Source organism: Pezoporus occidentalis, unplaced genomic scaffold (genome assembly GCF_034315485.1).
Source record: "Pezoporus occidentalis ecotype Australia unplaced genomic scaffold, CSIRO_AGI_Poc_V1 ctg219, whole genome shotgun sequence".
Lineage (NCBI taxonomy): Eukaryota > Metazoa > Chordata > Aves > Psittaciformes > Psittacidae > Pezoporus > Pezoporus occidentalis.
The window spans coordinates 725,083-750,634 of NW_026914062.1; the positions used below are offsets into that span (position 1 = coordinate 725,083).

The following is a 25,552-nucleotide window of genomic DNA, read 5'->3' on the forward strand; positions in this document are numbered from 1 at the left end:
CAGCTTCTCTAGGCTTTCATCCTACTTTATGTAGGAAACCACCTACTTGTGGTTTCTAGACCTCTTAGTCTCTCTCGGAACTCTTTCCACTTGCTCTGTCTTGAAGCCTTCTCTAGAGGAAGTCTTGGCAAGCTTGAATAGAGCTGGAGGATTAATTGTATGATTCATGGGCATGGTTTTATCGCTGAGCATTTCTTCAGTGATTATGTCAAGAGGAGTTATCCTGTCTTTGCTTTTTCTCTTCTGTGCATCTGAGTCTTGCAACTGGCTGAAATAAGTGTAAGGGAAAATGCAGTGCAAAGGGTTATCCTTGTTCACTAGAATGTATTCCTCTGTAGTTCTAGTTTGACTCTTCCAGCTTCTCTGTGATGTGTTTTCTGCATCTGGCATCTCTATACCTTCACTTTGCCTTCATGTAGAACGAGAGCAGAGACAGTGTGAGACATAATTAGTCCTTTCAATGTATTTTGCTTTCTTTGATCCTCTTCATGTTCTTTCTGGTGTTACTGATAATTTTTCCCATAGGTATCTCTGTGAAATTCGCTTAAAAGAAGAGAGGTTTCCTCTGTTGCATCAGGAAATGTGCGTTTTCTTAGTTGAGATGAACTGGAGATTCAGCCAAGGAAAGGTGAAAGCATTGGATTGGATTAATAGGATAACTTCTTTAAAGTGTGAGACTGTCTCTGCCTTGCAGTTCGCTGTGGGATTTAATATACTCTGAAGTCTAAACCCTGGCTAGGAAAGACGCTTCTTACTGCTCCTATGTTGGCCATATTTATTCTTGGCTGTGTATTGACTCTTCCTGGGGTTTTTCTGATGTTTTCAGCAAGATTTCTGATTGTGACCTTTTGTAAAGGTAAAATAAACTTGGAAAATGGAATGAAGTGCCTCTGTGATGTAATGAAAGAGCTAGGAAAGGCAGGAGTTTATTCGTTAGCTTGTCCCAGTGTTCTGGAGCACACTTAATTTTACTTTCCCAATTCAGTTCCTGACAATGGCAGAGAAGCAGCAACATGGGGGCAAAAAAACCCACTCAAACTATTTGAGGAATGAAAGATTTGAGTGTCTGTCTGTGCTTCTGGCAGCAAGCAGCAAGTCTTGGTGAGGTGTACAAGGCTTCCTGGGCTGTGGGTGTTGAATATCTGACACTGCTGACACTTAATACTGAAACAAGATGATCAGAGCCATATTATTCATTGGAAACTTGCACAGGGGCCTTTAGGGTTTCTGTGTGCCTACCTTGCAGAATGATTCCACTTCCTGCTTACCTCAACTACCTGACTTTGGGGCTGCTTTTTGATGGGAAAAGCAACCAATTTCCTGACTTCTTAAAGGCCAATTCAGAGGGAAAAACCCAAAGCGTGAATCATTGAAGCTCTGGAGAATTTCGGAGAAAGAGCTCTTCTTTACATCAAAGGAAATGAAAGCTGTTGGCTCAGAACAGTGAGCTTGTAAAACACTGTACTGAAGTTTCCATTCAGGAGGGAAGATGGCTTTATTTTATCAGTGTGCAGTTACTACAGTGTTTGAACCAGATCATGGCTGAATTTTCAGCTCAAATCCCAGAGTTTATGGTTTTTTTTCAGGTTCTGATTTAAACTTCATCTTCGTACATGGACTGTAGGTTAAAAGAAGCTTCTCTCTCAATGAAATGTGGCTAACAGTATTCTTTTCCTTCAGTCTTCAAAAGAGAAAACAAAATATCCCTGGAAAACATCCCAAAGTTCCTAGAGATTAAGTGATCAAGCAAAGTTAGAAATCTGATGTTCACCTATATGTAGGTGAAGTTTAAAAAGTGTATTTCGTGTTTTTAAAGGTATTTTTCCATGTAATTGTGTGTGGGACAGTTGGTGGCACTTAGTCCTTGTTTTATTAGGAGTTGTCCAGCACTTACCTTAAGCTTGTCTTTGAGTTGTCCAATGAGGAATCAAAATGTAAAAGAAGTTCTTGAGCTACCAGGGGTGATGAAAGGTTTGTTACCATTTTGTGGGAGTGGAAGGTGGCCCTGCCTGTGGCAGGGGGTTGGAACTGGGTGAGCTTCAAGGTCCTTTCCAACCCAAATCAGTCTGGGATCCTATGACATCCTTCACTGTCTCCAGAGCCAGCTCTTTTAGCAGGTGTACTTCAATGCTCTTTAAAAGGGACCACCACTGACAACTGAAGTAGCTCTTAATGTAACAGGTTTTGTGGTTTCCTCAAAGCTGACATCACTCAGCTGTGCTGAGAGTCACTTCCCAGAAGAAGGGGAAGTGTTCAGCACGGTGGGAATGGAAACTGGCCTTCAGGAGGGAAGCCTCTGATCATTCTGGGATCTTCCAATGACCCACCTCTGAAGCTTGTGTGTTTAAGGTCGGATTGGATGGGGCTTGGAGCAGCCTGATGTAGTGGAAGGTGTCCCTGCACATGGCAGGGGGTTTGGGTCCCTTCCAACCCAAACTACTCTGTGATTCTATGATTCCTCTTCAGTGCTACACGTATGTAGTGAGGTTCAGTGTGGGCTTCTGGAATGTATGGCTGTGCTGAGCCCTGAATGGATTTCTGCAATCTATATGGAATCCTTAGAGCAGAACCACCTGGGCTAAGTACTGTAAAATTAGCTTGTACCTGCTAACTACAGACAATGATGTGAAGTATAGGGGATGTCAGAAATCAGCAGCTTTTGAGAGTAGGTGCTCTGTTGTGCTTTCTCCCCCCAAACTGAAGACAAGCATGCTGTTGGGCCCAACTAAGGTACAGTGCTGCCCAAGAGTCTGCCATGCTAGACATCAAGGAATGGATGAGTAAAAAAGGGGAAACCTTAGCAGTAAATAATGCTAGGGAGGGGGGAGAAGACAATGTGGCTTTCCAGTTGACTTACCCTTCAGGAACCTGGCAATACCAGGACATAGGCAAAGGTTTTGGGAGATTCATTGTGGTGCTGCCTGTGAATTCCCCAAGGCACAGGGAATTCAATGACCGTTTCATTGTATGGGTGTTTTCAATGGCAGTGTAATCCTGCCATCTTGTGACCCTTGTGGATGTTGCAGTGTGTAGCTTGTGCGAGAGAGTCTTTATTACTGTAACTAAGAGGAAATTTAAGTTCCTGGTTTAAAGAGGAAGTTTAAGTTCCTGGTTTTCCAGCTGAGGTTGATACCTGTTTGTCTGTGTAAGGTGGAAAGGAGCTGGACATGCACAACACATTCAAATTTAGCTTTTATTTTAGTTTTCTATCTTCTGAGCTTGTGAAAACCCTTTTGCTCTGCAATGGTTTGGGGGGGGTGTTCTATGCCAGTCGAAGAGCCACACGTGTAGTGTAGTCAGGACAGTGTTGTGTTTCTTTCTGGGCAACCTCTCTTGTTCAACCAGGCTTCTGTGGAGAGTTCTCCAGCACTTTCTCCAGGCTGGCACTGTCTGTGTGTTTGGCAGCATGTACTGGCCTTTATACAGGCCACTTTGAAGCTTTAAGGGTTGTTTCTGGCCCAGGTCTGCATCATCCTCGTGATGCAGTGAAGCACAAAATGACAGTGTTTCTAAAGGCAAAATCCTGTGGCCTTTGAGGCACTTGTTGAAAAACTCAAGAACCAAATCTGGAAAGGAAGATGCAGTTATGGGATGGTCTGAACACTGGTGCTAGAATACACCCAAGCCATCGTGCGTATGCATAGAGCAGCTGTGCTTGGGGAAAGGATGAGGGGTGCGGAGGGGAAGATGTTTCCAACCTGTGATATGTGGCTTATTACTATTAAGACTGTGACTTGTTCACTTACCAAGGCTCTCATAGACTATAGCTGGGATGATGTCTTTCAGGACAGTTGGTGTGCAGTGCTGGGCTTGTATTCATCTCCAGAAGCCAGACCTAGGAAAGATGAATGCCAGTCAGGAAGCTGGTGTCAGAGGAATGCCCTCTGGATGACTTAGTGACCACTTTGAGAGGTAGGAGCACTAATAAATCCCAACAGAATCCCTAATACAGAATGCAGGCAGGACAGAGTGGATGAGTTAAACAAAATCCCATTTTTGCATTCATTTACTTATGTGAGAACAGCACCACACATTGCTTTATGTCTTCAGCTGGTGCTCTTTAGGTTAACTCTTCTCTATAGGTATGTAAAGGCACTTGTGTTTCTTAACATACCAGTTTCCATAACAATTTGTAGTTGAGTTTTTTGGATAGCATGAAGTACTGTTATAAGGAATCTAGGACTCGATCTGAAGTGGACATGGGATCAAAACTATGCAAACATGAGTTTTCAGTGAACCCTTAGCCTTGATTTCCTGGTTTAGTTTCCAGTAGAAGCCACTTCAGGCACTAATTTGACATATCTGTACTCGTCTCATCTCCATTTCCCTTTGAAATGCCAAGGGCTGAAGCTACAAGCCACAGAATATGGTGTCCAGTTATAAGCCTGTGTGAAACCAAACAATTGACTTGCCTGTAATTCCATTTACTATTCCTTTCCCTTATAGCAAGAGAAACTGTTCACTTCCTGCCTCCACCATATGGTGCTGCATCCGGCATATAGCACATGTAGGAACTATCAGCAGTTTGTAAGGGGGGATATTTAATTGTGTAACAGCCCCAGGAGGATTTTACTCTCTTTTGATTGATTTAGGAGTATAATTGGAAAAGTTTGTGTTTTTCCTGCAGCAGCAGTGAGTTTGCTTTGGCAACGGGATGGCCTTCACTTCGGTGCTTTATTTTGCCAAGAAGAAAATACAACAATTTTCACTTCTTTGAAATACTTTATTAAGAGGCTGGCAAGGGAAGGCAGTGACACAGCTTTGTTGGTGTTTGGTTTTCCAGAGGAGAAGTGGAGCTGCTGCTGACAAACCTGCTTTACAGATGCCAACAGAGGGCACCGAAGTGACATCCGTTTTTCTTGGCAAACCCATTCTCAGTAAGTGTTCTTTTTTCCTCTTAAAAGCTCCGAAGATTTTGTGCTAACAGACTCAATGAACCTTCATAATTGTCTTGATTAGGTTTTGGTTTCTTCTCCTTTAAAACAAATACAGCTGACAGGAGGAAGAAAGCTCTCTATCTGTCACGCTGCTCATCTTCTACGTTCCCTATTATTGTGTTGTCTGAATGTCTCACAGTTTGGAAATGCACTTAACCTCTCCACAACGAGGGCAGGTTAATAAATGCCCTTTGTTCTAGTCCAGGAAAAACAGAGAGAATAAGGCCAAGATTCACCATGTCTATTTGAACATCCATAACTTTCATGGGTATTTCAAGTTAAATGAAATTCCTGTGCTTTTCTCTGCATCTGCCATGCAGGTATCTTGCTCAGAATTTCCTATCAAACATGTGATAAAGAAAAGGAAACCAAAACCCAGAATTATCTGTCTTTGACTTTCTAACCTGGATCTTTTCCTTTAGGCTTTTCAAGTGATGAGAACGATAATGAGTGCCCTGTGGCTCTGGTCAGAAGTGCTGCTCGGAATGTTTCTAAGGGATGAAGAGGTTACTGCTCCCTGCAGCCTGTCAGTACAACGTGTTCTGTCACATCAGACTTGCTCTGTCAAGACATCACAGGTAGGCTTAAAAACTTTAAACAGGAATTGTCCAAAGGCTCTTGAACAACAGGCTCACTGCAGCCAGGTCCTGCACTACACCAGGATCTGAGGGCTTGTTTCTTGTGCTTTGCATAGCACTAAATGCAGTGGTTTTGTTTCCATCCAGTTTGCTTACTATTGTAGTCTCATTGCTGTAGAATCATCCTTATTGCAGCAGTTCAGTCTTTCAAAGGAGCACTGGATGATGAGACTAGGTTCATGCAAAAGACCTGTCAAGGGTTCTTCCCTGTTGCCCTTGTGTGCAGGGAGCCTGACCTCTGACTGGAGCTTTAAGCAGCACTGAAATATCAGAGTCAGAAATAGGAATGAAATAACTTGTTCTGTATCCTGTGTGGAAATAGCTGAAGCCACAAGCACAGTCACAAACCAAGCTCTGGAAAGGCTACTCAGATGTTGCTGACCCAGAAAGGGACCTGCTTAGTGATAGTGGAGACCAGAGGCTGAGGCAGTGGGGTCTGTTTTCCACAATCTTAAAAGCTCCTATGAGCTTTTTTTATCATCATGACCTGGGGTGGACACAGCCAAGTCTACAGTATCCATATGGTACCTCATGCTCTGGGGGTGAATGAAAAGCTCTGTCATTCAAATCAAAGGAACCGTCCCTGCTTTAACTAGGGATTTGAGTGTTATCTTCATTTAGGTACACCTCTGACAAATTGGCAAATAGCTTATCTATGTTCACTCTGTTCTCTGCTGATAAAGAGCTGAATCCCTTTATGGCTGATAAAAAACTTACACATCTGTTTTCCCAGCATACCTCTGGAGAGAAGCCCTTCTGCATGGCTGGTGCAATGCTCTCTGAAAGCAGGTTCCTTGAGCATTTCAGTGACACTGTCCTAAGCTGTGCAGTGACTTAAGCATTTGTAAGGCAGCACAAGGAGACTTCAGAAAACAGTAGGTAAAAAAGCCAACAGCAATGCCACATCCCTCACTTCAGCTCGCTGTCCTCTTAAGGCACTTCTTTTTCTTCTCAGCTTACATATGAATGTGCAAAGCTCTACAGAAAGCTGTGGTTTCTCATCAGGGCCTGCTGTCATACATAGTCTATGCTTCTGAGAACTCGGAGGGAGGAAAAACCTTCCAGAATCAGGATGCTGTTTTGGGTGCCATGGTTTAGCGTGAGGTGTCCCTGCCCATGGCAGGGGGTTGCAACTGGATGATCTTAAGGTCCTTTCCAACCCTAACTATTCTATGAGTCTATGCTGCAGGGCATTCAAGAATTATTAGGGATGATGCTGGGGGCATTTATATCTCAGACAAATAAGGAAGAGGGAAAGGCAGGATGAGCTGCGGGACTGGATGTATAAGACTGATAAATCAGCGTAAAGCAGATTCTACACGTCATGAAATAGGATGTCAGGGAGAATAAGGCTATTTCTACATTATTCTCTCTCAGAGGGAAGTTCCATGTTCCAGCTGACTCTGTCTCCACTCAGTGTCCAGAAATCCTCATCCTTCTTGTAGGTAATGCTTGTAGAGAAATAGATTCTGTTTATCTCCCCGTATGTAAAATACACGGGGATGTAATGGTCTTTAAACGCTGAAGCTTTTAAGGAGCCAAGTAGGAATTACCACAATAGAGTGATACTGGATCTTCTATTCTACTTAAAGTTTACACAGCCAGGGCTTTGCATGCCAACCTTGCAAAAGACAATTCCCCCTGAAATCTGAGAAGCACCAGTTTCTGTGTCTTTGCCATTTACCCTCCTTTGCCATTGACTTCCTGTACAAAGGAGTCTATTGTTCAGGTGCCTTACCCACTGCTGCATACATTAATTCCATTCTTTCATAGGGTTTGCTGTTCCCACTGCCCTTTGCTGGAATATGTTTGAGTTCCTTTCTGCTTTAGCAACAGCAGAATCTGCCAGATGGCTTTCTGTTATGTTTAGGCCAGGTGGTTTTAAAGTACTATGGTGCATTGAAAGCACCTCAGTTGCTTTATTTAACATTTCCTTTTCCCTTTCTTCTGGCTCTTCTTGTCTGTGTTTTACTCACTCCTTACAAGCTTGAGTTGTAATTCTAACATATTTTGTGGACTCAGTGTCCTGACCTATAGCTAAAGGTGGACATTGAGAAGCTGATGCTGACATCAGAATCAATAATGATTGATTCTTCGGCATGGGGAGGACGAGTTCTTCATTGCCTTTGATGGATACTCAGCAAGTATAGATCACTGTACTTGATGTGATGGTAGAGGCATTACACACTGGTTTATGCTGGCTGATCACCTGGCATGTTCTGGAGAAAGAAGAAACTGGGTGGGCATTAAGATTTCAGTACTTTTCATTATGAACTGCACTTTGCTGTGGGAATTCTGCACACAACAGCTTCGCCTGCAATGAACACTGCTCTTCCCATCCTGAGCTGTTAATGGCAGGGTTTCTCTGTGCAGTGAGCATGCAAGTGCCATGTCTTTGATGCTGGACAATGAAACTGGAGGGGAAAAATGAATCCTGCCCTTGATCCTGACTGATTTAACGCTCTATTTAGTTCCTGGCACCTGAGCCTGTGTCAACTGTGCTATGTTAGGTATCTGGCCAATATTATACTTAGTATTTCACAGTATTGTGTTCATACCTTTAAAGTTCTCATCAATTAGAAAGTCGCAACTGATGAGATTGAAGTAGCCCAGTTTGCAATCCAGTTTGTGCTTGGCACTTGAAGCACTGCAAAATGATCTGCTTCATCCTTTTCTGGAATGGAAGACAGGGAAAGGTGGAAACTGATCATTGGGAAGGAGTCAGCAGAAGTCAGAGGTGTCCTCTAGGTTTAGGGACACTCGTCCTTCCCCTGCTTCCTGCAGAGCTTCTCTCTAGACAGTCTCTCTAGACTGAGTGGAATGAAACCCTGTCTTGAACTTGGTTCTCCAGACTACTGCAGTGATGCATGGAGGAATCTCAGCCCTTGTGCCTTAATCTGAATGAGCTGTCTGCACAATGTTTAGCAGTGTTAATTCATTTACTCCTTGGGGGCACCTGGATGTGAGCTGAACACAGCCATTTCTGACAGTGATGCTTCAGAAGCCCCTCACAGCTGTGCTGGACATGGTGTTTTAAAGAAGCCTGGTGAGTGACAGCAACTTGTAGTAGGGGATGCTAAGCTTCAGTCAGTTTGGAGCTGAAATGCACTGTGGGGAATTGCTGAGTGGAGAGAGATACCCTAAAATTGGCTGAAAAGTTTCTGATCCCCTGAGAAATTTGGCAAATTCAACTACGTTTTCTTCTGAGCCTTTTTTCTGAACGATGTATTTTAACAATTAATTTTCTTTGTGTTTGGCTTTAAACTACCCCATTTCCAAAGTTGACCTGAGAAAGCTCTGTCCTGTGCCCTTTTCACCTAGCAAGTCATGTAGGGAACTGATGCATCATTAGACTCAGGCTGATGAAGTCTCAGGGACTCAGATAATTTCTTCAGTGAGATAAGAAGATGGTCAGAATCTGAATCTTCTTCTCTCTCCTCCATGCTAGAGAACATTTAAGGCCCTGACATGATTTTCATGGGGCAAAATCAGACAGAGTGAATGGTGAGACCAAGTTAAACAGGAAAGAGACCACTAAAAGTGTAGTCTCTTTCCAGGCTGACAGGCTGGAGAGCTCTATGATGTGTACTTGATGCAGGACCACAGCATTGCCCAGGAACATGAAGGCCATAATAGCATTTTTAGAGCTAACATTTACAATTGCACTCTTTTTCTCAGCTGTTTGTTATTAAAACTAAACTCTGTGTCTTCACTTCTGTGTTTAGTATCTGCAGATAAATGGGTACTATGGGACCGTCAATACCTTCTCGCTCAGTGTATGTGTTTCCTTGGGGGAAGTGATGTGTCTTCCTGCTATTCCTGTCACCCTAATGAGGCAGATGAGCACACCATCCACTTACAGTAAACACAGTGAAACCCCAGTCTTTGGGGAGCCCTTTGGACTTTCTGAACTTCTCATTAATGTAGCTGTTGAAATGCTCCATCCGCCAAATGGTCTCATCTTTCAGCTGGCTGTACAGGGAGTTCTGCATGTACTGAGAGGTGGGGAAACACAGCAAAGGGAGGATTAGATTTCTGGCACTGAAGAGTAATGGCCTTGCACGGCAGGCATCCAGCTACCCTAAGTTGTTCCAGGCATCTGGAGTTGGGATGAGCCCCAGGATCACACAATAGAGGTGGAGGGAATAGAGCTCCTCACTAGCAGAGCTAAAGCTGAGCCAATGTCCTGACTCCCATTGTACAACACTACCACAAGCAGAATAATGTGCCTGACCCACGTGGATGCTGTAGTGACAATTACCCAAGGTCAAAGCAGTGTTGTGTGACAGGAAGAGGTGCTTTCAAGTCACAGACATGATGTTCTTTGGACTAAATCCAGTTCCAGTGCCTGGAAGTCTCCTACATCTGGGAGAGATGGATGGATGGATCCCCAGAGGGAACCAAGGTGAGGGCTTCTCTCTTCTGCTCATTAATCCCTTTGTCAGATGGAGTTAAGTCTTCCAGAAGTCTTTTTTTTTGCTTCCCAACTCAACTGTGGGACCTTTACTATGAGGTTGCAAAGCTGCTGGTTAGTGATGTGCCTCCTGACGCTTGTCTTTTGGAAAGTCACTAGGAAAATGGCTGATTCCAGGTGGGATGCCAGGGCAGGAAGGGAAGGAGAGCAGAATCAGCTGTCATTTGAAGAAGTCTGGCCTATTACCAGCTGCTCCTGCAACTTTCCTTTCCCTCTTCCCAGCAGGATCCCAGTTAATTTGTGTTCTGCTAATAAGCACCTGTCCTCTGTTTATTATCACCTGTGCCCTGGGATCCTACCCCAGCACCTGAATTCCCATGGGGATAGCTCTGTAGCTGAGCAAACAAACTATTCCAGGAAAACAAGTGGCACACTGATAGTAGCATATATTGCAGGAAGCAGCTATAATCTGCTGTCCTGAACTGCACTTCTATAGGAACAGTAAAACTCCAATCAAAGTGGGCTTGTCTGATGCCTCCCTAATGTGTATTTTGCTAGTTCTCAGAACCCAGCATACTTGGGGGAGCACAGAAGGGCTTTAAAAGCAAACTGTTTTCTTCCTTCTTTTAATTCTCTTTTATCAGGGCCACTTCTAACAACTTACAGGCTTCATTTGAAGTAAAAACTGGAGCAAGGAAGGCTTCAGTTTTGTATGGGGGTAAATGCCACAACAGTTTTGTTCTGTGGCTGCTCACAGTTGAGAAGGAGGACAAGCAAAGATGACGGTTTAAGAATGATGGCTCTCAGAGAACACATCTGCGTCTTACATCATTATGATTATTGTATTTCAGCACAATGGGATCAGCAAAATCCTTAGCCAAGATTAAGGCTCCTTTGAGCTAGGTAGCTGCAGTCAAAGGCTTCTTGCCCTAAGAAGCTTACGGTCTGCAGATACAAGAGAGAAGAATGGCAGGAAAAAGAGGGCTAGGGAGAGAAAGTGTCAGGTAAGCAGGGAGCTGGTCCATGGCAGAGAACAGAGCCTGCTTTGGTAAGGCTTCTGTGCTGCTCCGTTGCCGTGCCTGACCACAAGCCCAAGTGCATTTCCTGGCTGCAGATTTTGCATGCATGAAACCCTTATTTTTAGCCTTCCAAAAGTCCTTTTTTGCTTCCCATCTGTCAATCTCACCCTCCCCTTCTGCTGCGCTGGGTGACCTCAGCTTACCTGGTTGGTCAGATGAGCAGTCAGATCATCAGAAGCAGCATCATAGTTGACACAGGTCAGCCTGACATAACCCTGGGCAAAGAATAACAGGTATGGTGCTGTGCAGGCAATGAGGAGGTAAGAGCAGACATCAGACTTCTTCCCTTCCAGGGGTGCTGAGTGTACCTATGAGAGCAGTATTTCAACACGTGTCACAGCAGGCAGCTGTAATCCATGACCACTCAGAGCTCACACAAACCCACAGCCAGTTCAGTCACCCCATAGAATTCATCTCTTTGTCCCTTTCTCTCAGGTTTTAAGGTGAGTGGCAGCAGAGGGCGCTTGTAGGAGAGGATAAAGACGCCAAGAGCAGCTCCGTGTAAGAGGAATAGAAGCTGCTCCGAGTACAGGAGCAGGAGGTAATTAAAGATTTACTAATATTTACTGGAGAATACACAAAGTTTATGTTTGGACACAAAGAGCCCTTCATGCAGCACCATTGCTTTTATTGCCAGAGTGATGTAATCTGGGAATTGTTTCCTTTTATCATCAAAGGTTCCTGGATGGCCACAGAAATAACAAGGATATGCTCTTAAAACAATGCTAATAGTTTTCAAAGGTGAATGGAGCCCCTTAGAGCAAAAGCCATTTCTCACTGCTAGAAACCAAGATGGGATCTAAGATAGGGTCCAACCACTTTCTCCCCTAGCACTTGTCCATGTCAGAGACCACATTTTGGTCTAACTGAGGCCCTTGGTCTGGTTTTCTTAGGCAGATGTTGTTTTGCTCCATGCAATGGCTGCTGCATAAACACAGTCTAGCCTGTAAGATCATCATCTTACAAGTCTCTCTTACCCTTTGCAATGAAGCCAACCATTCCTTTGTAACAAGAAGACATGTGTGGATGAATGGAAACAGAGAACATTGCTTGCTTTGGCCAGGGAAGCCCTTGGAAAGGTTGCTGTGTGTGCTGTGTTCTTTTGCAAGATAAAGATGCCAAGCCAGGAGAGCAGAATGTCAGGGATATGACACGGGGTCAGTGTGAGGAACTGGTATCACCACTTTGCCAGGACATGCAGTGATCACTCCATGGCAAAATGTGCTTTTGCCATGCCAGTACTACAGTGTTATCACGACTGTATCACACTGTCATGACAATGCCCTGCCTGGCCGGGCACCATGAAGTTTAGAGAGCCCTGCATGCCTAGCTGTGCACCCCAAAGGCAGCTGGGAAGTGCAGCTCCTGGGATAATTGATCTCTCTTGCATTCCTCTTTGAAAGGTTTATTCACTCATCTCAGAGCACTGAAGTGATTTAATTATAATGCATTCCTCAGCTAAGGGAGGGACACTGAGGCACAGGGAAGTGGAGTTAACAGAACACAAGTAGTGTTGAGTTGCTGAAACTCTTCTCATGACTTCTGCTGCCTTATTTTTCCCTTCCTTTTCCTGCTGCTGCTTTCTACAAACATTCTAATAGTGGCTTTTAGTGTATATAGTACACAAAGAAGAACCTGCATAGTTAATTCATGCAAAGAATGAAATGTAAACCCACCCCAACCCAAAATGTTAGTGACTGGTAGCCACTGCCTATTGATTGAGGTCTAGATTTTGCAGCATTGAAGCAGAGTTAAGAAGGTATTTGGGAGGCTTTATTATACTGCAGGGAACAGATACTGCATCTGTATCGCTTGTAAAATGCCAGCTTTGTATAAGAAGCTGGGATTATATCTCATTTAAATTGCTTTCCACAAGGCTTTATATATAGACCCATAGCATCTGGCCTTTTGAAACCATTCTTAAGCTTCCAGACAAAGGTAAGCACATCCCTTGCTCACTCAACGGTGCCACTGCTGTCACAGCATTCCAGCTGCAGAATTGCACTGAAACATACCCCTTCTGCACTGCCAACTGCTGTCGTGGGGCAGCCTGACAAACAGCTGCCAGGAGAGCTGGTAGGATGGAAAAGGGAAAGGTGGCTGCTGTACATGGACTGGCAGGGCAGTGGTACCACTCTTTCTACCACAGAGAAGCCTGCAGCAATGTGCTGTGGTGCTCAGGCTTGCCAGGGCACAGGTCCTGACCAGCTCCCCAGGAGTAAAAGAATTGCCCCAGGGGCTGTGCTTAGGGAGTTTGTGTTTGTTGTGCAAAGTACTGCTCTGAGGGTGCCAGGCAGAGGTGTTGCTTTGGGAGACCTTGGGTTTATGCTTTAATGGTGGGAAAGCTGGGGAGTCAGGATGGTCCTATCAGACCAAAGGTAAAGAGCAATTCAACAAGCCTGAGGAGGAGGGAGGACTGTTTCTAACATGACTGATGGTTTGTGTTTAAATCTCTACTGCTCATTTTACTCTCCTTAGTTCATTTCAATGGCATCCTTTCTCCCAAGGCTGTTTCCTTGAATAACCCTTTAATCACCATTGCAATCTCTGATGTCCCCTCCAAACTCTGTCAGGAAGTCGAGGTTCCCTGTTTCTCCTACCCTCAGGTGACCTCCTTTGCCCTGGGAATCACAACTCCAGCATTCCCAAGTTTTTCCCACCACCCTCTCCTGCTCAGGGCCCACAGGCACCTTTACCTTCTTTGAAATGGTAATAGGTCTCCTGGCACTTGATTTCACACCATTTCAGTGCATAATCCTCTCTTGTGTGTCATAGATACGCTGCCAGCCTCTTAGCTGGCAATAGATGCTCACACTGCATAAGGAAAACAAAATAGAAGAGGATCCTCCCTTCTAATAACAAATACTTACTTAGCTCATATCCCTTGAACTCCTAATAATTTTCCATGGCAGTCTGACCTAATATACCCAGGAGGCCCTGGGTTGGGGGATAAGGTGGAAAGCATTCATTAGAACTGCTGCTAGTGGACCTGTTGGTCTGAACTTGAGAGGGGCCGGGGGAGTAGCTGAGGATGCTAAAGAACATTATGATTCAGCAGCTCTAGTGAGACCTTGTACCATTTCAGCAGGGTTTTTCCAATTAGGATATAGCTGGTACCTATGGAATAGAAATGTTCAGAGTCCAGTCTTAATAAGGAGCTTCTCTGCTGAGGAGTGTAGGGAGAGATGACAAACAGCAATAGAAAAAGCTGTTTGTAGCCTATGGAAACATAGCAAAGAAGTGCTGCTTGCAGCAGAGATTCTGTGGTGCTTGGTGGTGACAACATCCAGAGAAGAATGCCAACGTGCTGGAAAGAGCTCAGAAAGGAAGGCATGGAGCTTCTGATGTGACAGTTTTTCTTGGGCAGGAATCTCTTCTTTTTTGCTTGCTCTGCATTTAGCACAACAGAATGTTGATCAACAACAGGGGTTGCTAGCTCTAGTGGTGATGCTAGCAGCTTTCCTACATGGTGTAGCAAAGTGATTTTTGCACAGCTCAAACAGAGGAGCTCTCATTAAACAAATAGAAGTACTTCATTCCCTTGCAAAGATGCAGTTAGCTGCTTCACCACTAGTGGCCTTCCTATGGGTACTTTCTATTTGATTTATCTTTAAATGGTTCCCCAGGTTTAACCCTCCAAAAAGATAGGAAATCAAAGGAAAGTTATTTAATGGATAATACTGCATCACTTCATATCTGGTCATACTACTGTTCATATGAATCTGCTGGGAGGACCTACTTACAGCCTAGCTCCGTTAGATCCACTGATATAAAAATATGGTCCTGGTGCTTTCAGGATCTCTTCTTTTGGCTGTTTTTCTTGAGGGTTTGCCTTACCCCGTGTTCTGATCTCATCATTCTTGGCTTTCTCAAGCTGCACTTGAAAAGTAGCTGCAAAATTGGAAATGGAGAAACTTCAGATGAGCTGGGATCTTCTTCATAAAATCCATCTCTAGGAAGCAGCTGGTAGAAGACACTGTAAGGTAACTGCTTCAGTTGGGTTTATAGCCATTGCATGAGCTGAGTACAAGTCATTCCAGATGGAAAGCTGGCGGTGGCTATGGCAGAGTCTGGCAGACTGCAAGGTCTAGAGAGGTGTGGAGGTACAAAGGGAGAAGACCAAGAAGAGCCTCCAAAAAGGCATTAGCCATACACTATGCATTGAAACAGATTCTCTTTCAACTGTAAAGCCTATAGGAATTTTGACAAGCCCATGATGTGACAGCTCTGAGGTCCCCTGACAGGCAGCACAAAGTGGGGTGGCACATGTGAACTGGTGTGACAATGACTGGAGGGGTGGGAATGGGAAACTTCAAACTGGTAGCTAATCAGTTCAGTCTTGCAGGGGTTCTGGTGCTTATTCTAAAGCCCCAGGGCTCAAAAGCTGGTGAATTTGTAGAGGATAATAATACTTTTTAAGTATAAAGTGAATGGATCTGCCTAACAAGTGCTGTTGGGTGGAGAATGTCAGAGCTTGTATCTAGCTTTAGCAGTTGTGAAGATCTTCCAACTTCTTGGCTTTCTAGGAAGGATAAACTAAACCAAAAGCATCACTTCCAAATCCTTCCTGTCAAGTGTTTTTTCTCTATAATACATAGCAAAAGCTTTTCTTTCACAAGGCAAAATGAGACTTCATCACTTTTCCTTCATGCTTTGTCTGTATTTCAGGTCCCTGATGTTCTTCATACAGCACAGACAATTCTCTGCTGCAGTCTACAATCGGGTTCTAAAGTAGCTGAAACAACTCAAGTACCATCTCACCCATACAGAGATACAGGCCCAGAGGTCTAACCCTGTGCTTTATGATGTATATTTGGGATATCAATACCCTCTTCTCCAGACTTATGGAAAACATACAAAGGTTTAATACTTCCAGAAGCTATGCCTCTGTTGTCTCTTCAACTTGGCCATGCCCCAAACTTTTTGGAACAACACGTGAATAGAAGAAAAAGTCCCCCCTGTCCTAGTTCTGTTCCCATGGAATTAGGTGGTGGCAGGGAAGGAGGAGCAGGAAACTGGAGTCACCTCCTCCTCAGACTGTTCTTTTATCGTTATTGTAGTACATCCTGTGGCTACATGAGTAAAACTTCTATCTCAATGGCAAAACTCCTTTGCCATAAGTGGAACAAAGGTATTGGATGCTGTTATCTCTCTTATTTTACAAGCAGTTGTTTTATGTCTTTGCTGCACTCCACCTATGAGCACAGGTGCAGTGCACAGTGAACTCTGTGCCCAATTATTGGATTTCCCAGCAGGCTCCCACACCTGGTTCACTTTGCTTTGGAATAAAGGAAGTAGATTGCAAATTCTTTGAGGCAAGACTTGCTGTAAATTCCTGCTTCACGTAATCCTTGGCACCAAAAGGTTCTACCACTAAAAGCCTCAGTGTTGTTACACACTGCAGCATTATCAGTGCTAATCCCTGGACTCCTGCCTTGAAGTTCCTCCTTAAATTCAAACCAAAACAAACCAAAAGAGCACACTAAACAACCAGTTCAGACAAGCCAGGGCACAGCGTCCACGATGGAGAACCCTGCCTCAGCAATGTCTTGTAACCAACTGGAACGAGCTTTTTCCACAGTCAACATCCAGCTGCAGACTCCAGTTGCTCCCTGCAGGATGGTGGGACAGTTGCATTGAAGAGGATCTCCAGCAGGGAGCAGTGCCTGGCTCTTGTGTCGCTCTCCTTTTGCCATCAGAGCACCAGACCAAACAAAAACACGCTCTGTCCTGCTCTAGAAGAGGCTGTCATTGGCGACTCAGCCAATTTTTGGCCAGGCTGTTTGAAGGCAGGTTAATGCATTATGCATAAGCATCAGGGAAATAAAAAGCCATGCAGGAAAGCAGTGCAGCTCAGCTGCTTCCTAAACCCAGAGCTTGTTATGCAAAGGTTGTACCATGAAGCAGTCCCACCCCTCCAGCTACTGGTATCTTCCACCAGTGGGGTTGGTCTCTCTCCTCTGCCTTAACACGGGGTGTTAAAGTGCTGCTCTTGTTATTCTTTGATATGGGAATGTAAATATTGATTTCTCTATTTTTAACGTTTAATTGCTTGTTCCTAGATCCTGCCAGAGCTTTGGGCTCTTTTACCACTTCCCTCCTTGCCTGGATTGCTAAGAGATTAACCAATTTTAAACAGTCCCATTTATCCCGAGACATGGACACGTGAAATATCCTGCAGTGATTGAAGTGCTGGTAAGGTATTCTTCCATTAGTCTGAACACGTACTTGTCTCTCCCTCTCTAATCTTTATACAGAGACCCATGGGGTGGGAGCCTTTTATCATCTCTTCTGTCTAATTATAGAATCTCCCAGTATTCAAGATGAATCTTCGTTTCACTGAATCTTTTGACACGTATTATTTAAGCGAGAGCCCTCTTAAGTCTTCATTTGCTTGTGTGTTTTGCATCAGGGTAAGGAGAAACAGGGATGCAGGGCGTATTCCTGTTGCCTGATTGCATAAATTTGAGGCAAGGGCCTTTTCCCTTGTTTATCAGAGATGGGATTAGATGCTTCCTGGGACCTGAGCTCTTAGGAAAGAACAGAGTGGCTTGGCTTGCACACTTCATCACCAGAGAGGAGTAGGTATTCCAGAGGCTGAGTTTGTGCATCTGAACTCAGCTCTGGGCTGTTTCTCTTTCCAGAAGGTGTTTGTGGTGGGGAGGGGGAAGACCCATTGGGGAAACAGTCTTTAACTTGTCACAGTGACTAGCAGCATGGAATGAAACAGCACGATTCCCTTCCAGAGAGCCCCCACAGATGTTATCTTCACAGCGGGCGTCACCAGTGAATTACATTGCTTGAGACAATCCTGAATCTGGCTCATTAATTTCTTTGGGAATTGCATGTTGGCAGCATGTGTACCAGCAGCTCCTATCTCAGCTCTGCTTTCAGTGCCCATGGGGATGAACACGGGCAGGGAGACGCAGGCTGCTTTGTGTCATTTGGTACCAAAGGGAACAAAGCAGAGTTTAGAAGAACAGACCTTCCTTTTTCCACGTAAAGGAAGGTTTAACAGTGTAGAAGCTGACTGATTTCCCCAGAATGTAGCTGCAATTTGCATTTAAGAACACCAAATGAGCTAAACATCTTCCTAAAGACAAGACCTAGAGATTACCTCTGTACTAAAAAGGTTTTCATTTGAAACAAATACATCTATTTCTTATTGCCAAAGCACAGAGCTGAGCTCAACAACAAACGTGTCACAGAAATAATGCTCTTGGTTTGGGCATTGAAAGATTTGGGGCATTTCAGCCAAATTCTCCCTCCAAAGCAATGGTTGCTTTTCAAAGGAGCTGCTTGCTAATGGATGGCTTGTGTTTCTCTTCATGTTTTCAATGAAACAGTCAAAATGTTGGTATGAAATAATTTAATTTCATTAGGTATTTGTCAGCCAATATCAGTAATTTTGGTCTTGAACTATTTTAGAAGCAAAGAGATGGGCTTATATTTTCTCAGGGTTTAAATGAAAATGGTGTAAATTATGTGCAGTACGTGGGGAATTCATGCTCTATGGGTGGTATAAGAAGAGGTAACTGGCATCAGATGAGAACCTGGTCATAAGACTTAGTACAATCAATAGCTAAACCATGATACAATATTCACCTCTGATAGCTGATAAGGATCCAGCCTGTTGGTAGTTTCCTTGCATCTTGCACAAAGGCCATCTCAGCCTGGCCTGCAAAAGGATCATCATCCTTATGTCTTTCTGTTTAATGATGTCTCTGTAGCACTTTCTCAGTAACAGGCACTAATACAAACAGTGATGGTGCTTCTGCATCCAGAATTTATGTAAAGCCTTTGATATCAGAGAAGAACATTTTAGGCATCATCTTCCTTGTCTGGAGGGGTAGTTCTGCAACACCTCAAAGCAGCTCAGTGTTTTTACCAAAGGATATCTGATGACAGCAGGTTGGTGATCCCAGTTTTGGTGATCTGATGAGAACTGAGGCTTTCAGGATTTGCTGATTCATGTTTGGAGTAAGGGCCTGGAACCTTCAATCCAAGTATCATACTGGAGATGCAAATAGCTGTTCAGTGTGTAAGCCAGCACTGCTGTCATGAGATGACACAGAATAGCTTCAGCATCTTACTGATAAACCCCTCTGCCCCGTATCTTCATGGAGATTAGAGGTATTCTCTACAATCACAACTTCATGCCTTTTCGCCCCCTCTTTCAGGGGCTAAAACTACATCTTAAGCCAACAAGAAGGTGTGGAAATTCTAACCTTTGCTTGGCAGTTCCTAAACACTTTAGCAGAGCTCTAACTGTACCTCGTCTGCCTTCAGAGAACTTGCACTTGACTTCTAGTCAGGCCACAGATTGCTTCTAAAGAAGCAAAACATCCTGTGGAGGGTACAGCCTGCCTTACTTCATGGATAGAAGCACAGTGCATCCACAGCAGCAAGCAGAGGCTCAGCAACTCAGATTGCTTCTGCTTTATTCCGAGTCTACCGTGCCTGTCTGGGAGGGTCAGAAAACCTTCAGTGCTTTAAACACAGGCTGATCCCCTGGCAACAGCTGCCTGGAGACTGGTGCTGGTCACGCAAGGGGTTTCTGGTGCTGGAAATGCACTCCAGTTTTCCTGGAGTATTGTGTTCAGTTTTGTGGCCCCAGCACAAGAGGGATGTGGAGCTGCTGGAGTGAGGCCATGGAGATGCTCTGAAGGCTGGAGCAGCTCTGCTCTGGAAACAGGCTGAGAGAGCTGGGCCTGTGTTTTCTTATGTGGTAACTCCCCTATCACCCCCAGACTAAAAGGGATGAGAAACATTGATGGGAGGTGGAATTTGGCTTCCATTCAGCCTCTCTGTTGGCCCTGCATCCTCCAGGGTGGCCGTGCCAAGCCGGTGTGAATGCCCTGGCACTCCTCCCTGCCGGTCACGGTGACCTTCAGGAACATTCTATTTTCCTGTTCATACACAATGCCTCTGATTAGCTCCAGTGCTCACACGGAGCCAGTCGGGATCCTGACCTTGCCTTACCTTCAGCCTTCCTGGATTACCTCTCACAGCCAACCCTCCCAACCTTAATCTCTCTGGTCATATAGAGAGCAGCTCGGAGTGGGAGGATGGCAGTGTTGCAACCTGCGACTGCAAATACCTTCAGCAAATGTTACACCCTCTAGGAAATATTGCCTAATTGTTGGAGAAGGGGAGAGGTTGACAGGTACGGGGCTAAGAGAGGAGTTTCCTTCACTCAAAATGCCCGTATGTGTTGCTTTGCGTACAGTGAAATGAGATATTCCATAGGGAATTACCAGAAAAGACTCAACTGTGTATTTGCCCTGTTTCCCTTTTTAAATGCACTTTGGATGCTATTTTTCCACCCTTTTCTGTTTGAATCTCCAGTGCTGAGCATGTAATTCAAAGAACAACAGAGGTTTTCCTTTGCATGGGATGAGGAAGGGGCATTCATCACTTCTCCCTCTTCTACCTATTCTATTCTGCTTTGTTACATGAATGTAAAGGCCTCTAAAAACTGAGGTTTGTAGAACTTCACCAATAGCTTAAAAAGTCATTAGAGTAAGCAATGGCAAAGTGCCTGTGTAATCCTTATTATCCTGGAAAACCAGGCTTGGAAAAACTGCAATAGAGAAGAATGTGGGCTGCCAACACAGCTACAGTTGGAGACAGAGCGTGTTTAATTCACTCTTCAAAGGCTTTCGGCGACTTGATCATCTTTACAGGTGCCATTTGAGGCATCAGGTTTGGGAATCAGGCAGTGGGACAGCTTGCTGCTGCATTTGGTCTCTTGTTTAAGTGCGTAAAGCTGGAAAGTTTTGATGTGAAAAGCCCTTTTGGATTCATGTTTCTGAAGACCTTATGGGATCCATGTGAAATACAACTATAACAAGCTAGTCCCTTGACTATAAGATATATCAAGATTTATATAAGACATCTATTTCCTTGCTAGAAGATGCAATAATCAGGTTATAATTCTTTTTCAAGGTGCTCATGAAATCCAAGGAGCGCTGTATCCAACAAAGCCCAGTAAAAAGTCAAATATTAAACCATGGAAAATTCCTTCAAAAAATAATGTTCTACATCATTACTTATGCAGAACCTTGAGTCAAGCAATGGAGCCTTGTTATTCAACAGCCAGGAAAAGCATGGAATAGAGAACTGATGTCACGCATGCTGCAGGGAGACAGCAGGTCTCAGAGGGTCTGGAATTCCCTCAGTTTTTGTAAGCAGAGATTGGTGTCACAAACCATCCTCTGGAAGGAAGCGAGCTACATAAAAGTGCTAATGTTTGCTTGCTGAAGAAACCAATCTCAGCTCTACTGCAGGAATGCTTTTTAATGCTTCTCTCTCTGAATAGATGCAAGTTGAGGATGAAAACTACTGTTTCAGTGGCTTATGAGAGATGCTTTAGCAGCTCCTGCTCCTGATCATCCCGGAGTTCAGGTGAGCAGCACTGTTCCATCCCAAAGCCACTGAGCCAAACCCAGCACTCAGGGCTGGGTACCAGCTCCAGCCCTCTCGTGGGAGAGCAGCACTATCTGCACAATCTCTTTCATTGAAGGATTTTTGAGCAGTGACTCATGTGCTGGTGCTGTGTGTGCTCCCAGTGCCCTTTCCCACAGCTAACTGGAGGGGCAGAACAACACGTCTCTCAGAGAACAATGTTTTAATCACGTTTGGAGGCTGCTCCCACCCTTACATAAGCTAATTCCCAAAGTATCTCTGGAGGTCAGTTCCAAGCAGGTTTTTCCTAGCTTGCCATTGCTGCTTTCCAATGGGAGCAGTGTTTCTTGCAGGGGGGTCACAGCATGATCTAGGAGGAATAAACCTGCCTTGTGGAGGCAGCCTGGAAGGGACTGTGCATGCTGTTTTATACAAGGAGGGTGCTGAAGCATTGACACAGGTTGCCCAGAGAGGTGGTGGATACACCATCCCTGACGCATTCAGGGCTAGGTTGGATGTGGTTCTGAGCAAACTGATCTAGATGAAGATACCCCTGCTCATTGCAGGGGGTTAGAACTGAATGAGGTCCCTTCCAACCTGGACTATTCTGTGATGTTCTTGAGTGTGCAGCAGGGTTGTAGGGGTCAGAAAGCATCATCTCCCCTTGGCCCTGCAAGAAAGCCACTGCAGGAGACAGGAAAACTTGTCTAGACTTCAGTTTTCCCACCTGTACAAGGGAAAACCCCAGTTTTTACATGTTGTGGACAAGAACAGATAATTATTGGATATGTTTGTTGAACAACACATGCTTGGGCCTCCCACTAGTGAACTATGTGGTCTCCATCCGGAACTGAGCTGCAGCTTGATTGTGGTGTGTGTAGGTTTTATTTCAGTACCACAGGGAAACAATAGGAAGCAGTACAACATACAGCAGCTTTCCCAGAGAAGCTTATTAGTCTGGCCTTGTCTCCCCCTGCACAGCAGGCCATAGACATGTGGAAATTAATGATTAAGCCCCAATTCTGACACAAAGCTGTGCAGTTAGGTGAGCCCACTGGATTCAAACATGAAATCCAAGGGTTTTGGCTGGTTACTGTCATAGTTTTGTACCAAGGCCACTAAAAACCCCCAACGCCTGTGGGAGGTTCAGCACATGAGCCCATTTCATGTCATCTGTCGCAGAAACCCTAGGTATTACGAAGAGACTGACCCATCCCCTTCCCCCAGGTGTTTCTGGTAGCACAACAGGACAGCAGAGCAGCTGAGATCAGCTAAATCCCAGTTTACACCTCCACACTTGCAGGTGAGTTCTGTTCACCTCCTCACACCTCATTAGCAATCTATCTTCCACCAGCAGGAACACAGGAGCTTGCCATGGAGATCAGATTTGAGGCCAGTCCACCCTTGTGTCTCATCCCTGACATTGAACAGAGCATCAGCAGAGAGCACTGGAGGCTGTAGGACACTAAGCTGGAGGAGGGATGACTTCACTGCGTTGGAGGTAGGGGGGAAAGGTTGTTGCTGATGAGGTAGAGGTGACCCCAGAGGGCTGGTGAAGCTGGGGCAGAGCTGAACTGTGTGCTGTGCCATGCTCTGCTTCTTTCTGATGGGTCAGGCCATGCAGCCAGGACCTTACTGTACTGAGGAAAAGGGAGAATATATGAAAAAGCTGTTGTTAAAGTGTCCTACCCCCTCCCTGCCTTTCCCTTTGTTTTATTGTGCTGTTTCTAAAGCTGCTTTCCTGTTGTTTGAACTCCTTCCTTTCCCTCCTGCTTTTCCCATTTAGGTAGGGAAATGCCTTGCTCTTGACACAACATCCAAGGTGGATACTGTGACCAGTCCTGGTTCCCAGGTTTGATCAAAGACTTGCCAGGTTCTTTGTTTCTGTGTGCACCATGAGGAGCCCTTTGCATATTTTTCAGGTGATTTAATCCTCAGTTGGCCATGCCTCAGGTGGCTCTGCTGCTGCAGGTGCCTTGCTGCAAGGGGCACATGAAGTGCTGAGCTTTCTCAAGAGCACTGAAAGCCCCTTCTCTCCGAGTTGTCTCATGCAGCAGATGATGGCTTCGTGAAGAACAAAGCAGAGGACCATTTACAGTAAGAGGAGTGTGCTTTGCTGAGTGCAGAGTGTTTGCAGCTCTTAATGATGCAGAACCTCTTTTAGGTGGCTGTGGGAAAGGGGTGACTCTGAGCAGTGTGCAATATTTGTTTCACACTAGCAAAGGCTGGAATGTCGCAGGCAGCAGGAATGGTTCTTTGCTTTTGGGCCCACAGAACTCTAACATATCTGCTTTCTGCTCTGCACCAAGGCTGAGCCCGTTGCAAACTAACACAGCATCCCTTTGTTCACAACAGAGCAATTCTAACTGCCCTAGCTTGCAGCATTCCCAGCATTCAGACACAGTTAGACCCTCAACAAAACCAGCGTCTGGAAGCCCAGGGTCTGACTGACATTGCTATGAAACAGTTCTGAGCTTTCATCTAGCACAGCTTGTGCCACATGATGGGGAGCAAGAAATCAAGATCAGTCTTTGACCATTTGTTTGCTTTGTCCATGTTAGGTTGGGCCAGGGGGGAAACCAGAAAACAGCTCAGAACTCACAGAAACCAGAGGGAGCATTTACAGAACTAAGAAGCTGCAGTGGAATCATAGGGGATGAAATTCACTGCTACAGGTACATGAATTCATAGGGCAGCAATGGTGAATTACTGCCAGAGTCTGAGCCAATGCTCAGGAGCTGCAAATAAGAAACCAAGACTGCTTGTCATCACAGGGGCACAGGGAGATGGATGCTAAGGCTGTTCTGGCAGCTAAGAGACAAGTGTGTAACTCCCTTAGACAAGGACATGCATTTCCTGGGGCATCTGGAAGATTCTAGGATTCTGTAGCTCATCCTTGCATCAGTGAAACATCTAATGAATAACTTCAGCAGCTCGCTGCCATGCACAGACACAGATATATATATATATATGTGTGTATATGTGTGTGTGTGATGTCTTTAAAACTGGATCCAGAGCAAGAACTTTAGGTGCTGAGATAACCTAGACTAGGTCTTGCTTTGCCTAGAAATGTTGAGGTCTCTTCCAAATGATAGTCTATGATAAATACATATTTAAAACATAAAAGCAGCAGCGTAAGTGACAAGGGCCAAGTTCTGATTTTGCCCACAGGGCGCCAGATCACGTGAATTCACTGGCTTCAGTTTCCTACCTGGCTTCCAGAATTCATAGGAAATGAACAGGAGTAGTAGTTGTGAATGCAAAAGTGGCTGTTTGGTTTTAAAGATAAACTACTGCCAAGGTGTTGCTCCTGCCTGTTGCTGCAACAGTCACCCCACTATGCAAAGTCTCCCTCACATTTGCTTTTGGTCACTTGATGGTCAAGATGGGATAACCACAGTGACCTTCCCTAAAACACAGGGGTGCTGTCAGCGCTACCAGTAGAGAGCCAATCTACCAGGGCTGAGAGCTACTGCAGACCCAGAGCCAGCCCTCTTTGTGCTCAGCTGTGTACCTTTGCCTCCCTAGATGATTTTCAGTCTTCTTTTATTCACTGTGGAATTTTCTTCAGGCGTTTCATTTCATGTACCACGCTGGGAGCCTCTCAAAAGCTTTCTAAGCACAACCCATTCCTTGGCAGGGCTTTTCCTGAGACTGAACACATTGCTTATTGCTGTTCCAGTTGTGCTAACCAGGCATGTGCCCTCCTCTCAAAGTGCCTTTGGTTCCTTTCAGAATCCACCACCGCTCAAGTCCGGGCCTGTCTCTTGGATGCCTCCCGCACTGTGAAGCGATGCCAGAGAAGGCAGGAGGCTCCATCCTCCTGCCCTCCTTGGGAAGGTGAGAGGGATGCCCAGATGCTCTTGGAAATGAATTTCAAATGGAAGCTACTAGTCCAATAGCCCAAGGGCAAACTATGCCAATGGTTTCGGTGAGTTTTACAGCGATGGGATTGTGACGGGCTGTGTGTCGTTCCAGCTCTTTCTTTCTGTACTTTGTGAGCTCCTCAGTCCCTGACAGGGCCCCATCTGTTGCTGGGAGTTACTGGCAGTGCATTGCAGTTCAGAAAAGCAGTTG

The 25,552-nt window shown here is 45.0% G+C and overlaps 1 protein-coding gene and 1 long non-coding RNA gene across 4 annotated transcripts; one reads left to right on the top strand and one right to left on the bottom strand.

Annotated features, from left to right (window-relative positions):
- Positions 1-2,797: 2,797 nt before the first annotated feature.
- On the bottom strand, positions 2,798-15,979 carry TTLL10 (tubulin tyrosine ligase like 10). The gene is given in 13 exon segments (XM_062620108.1): positions 2,798-2,813; positions 3,371-3,566; positions 3,747-3,787; positions 3,789-3,837; positions 8,137-8,216; positions 8,218-8,249; positions 9,436-9,570; positions 11,212-11,376; positions 11,688-11,749; positions 13,765-13,833; positions 13,836-13,882; positions 14,812-14,982; positions 15,939-15,979. Coding segments are annotated over 13 exon segments (1,104 nt in total).
- Positions 15,980-16,860: 881 nt separating this feature from the next.
- On the top strand, positions 16,861-24,063 carry LOC134164400 (uncharacterized). 3 transcript variants are annotated; one of them, XR_009965123.1, is made up of 5 exons: positions 16,861-17,013; positions 17,131-17,263; positions 17,374-17,481; positions 22,830-22,976; positions 23,398-24,063. It is a non-coding gene; the product is annotated as an uncharacterized LOC134164400 (long non-coding RNA). The 3 variants fall into 3 exon arrangements; XR_009965122.1 differs by having other exon boundaries at positions 16,861-16,995; XR_009965121.1 differs by lacking the exon at positions 16,861-17,013 and having other exon boundaries at positions 17,022-17,263.
- Positions 24,064-25,552: the final 1,489 nt, after the last annotated feature.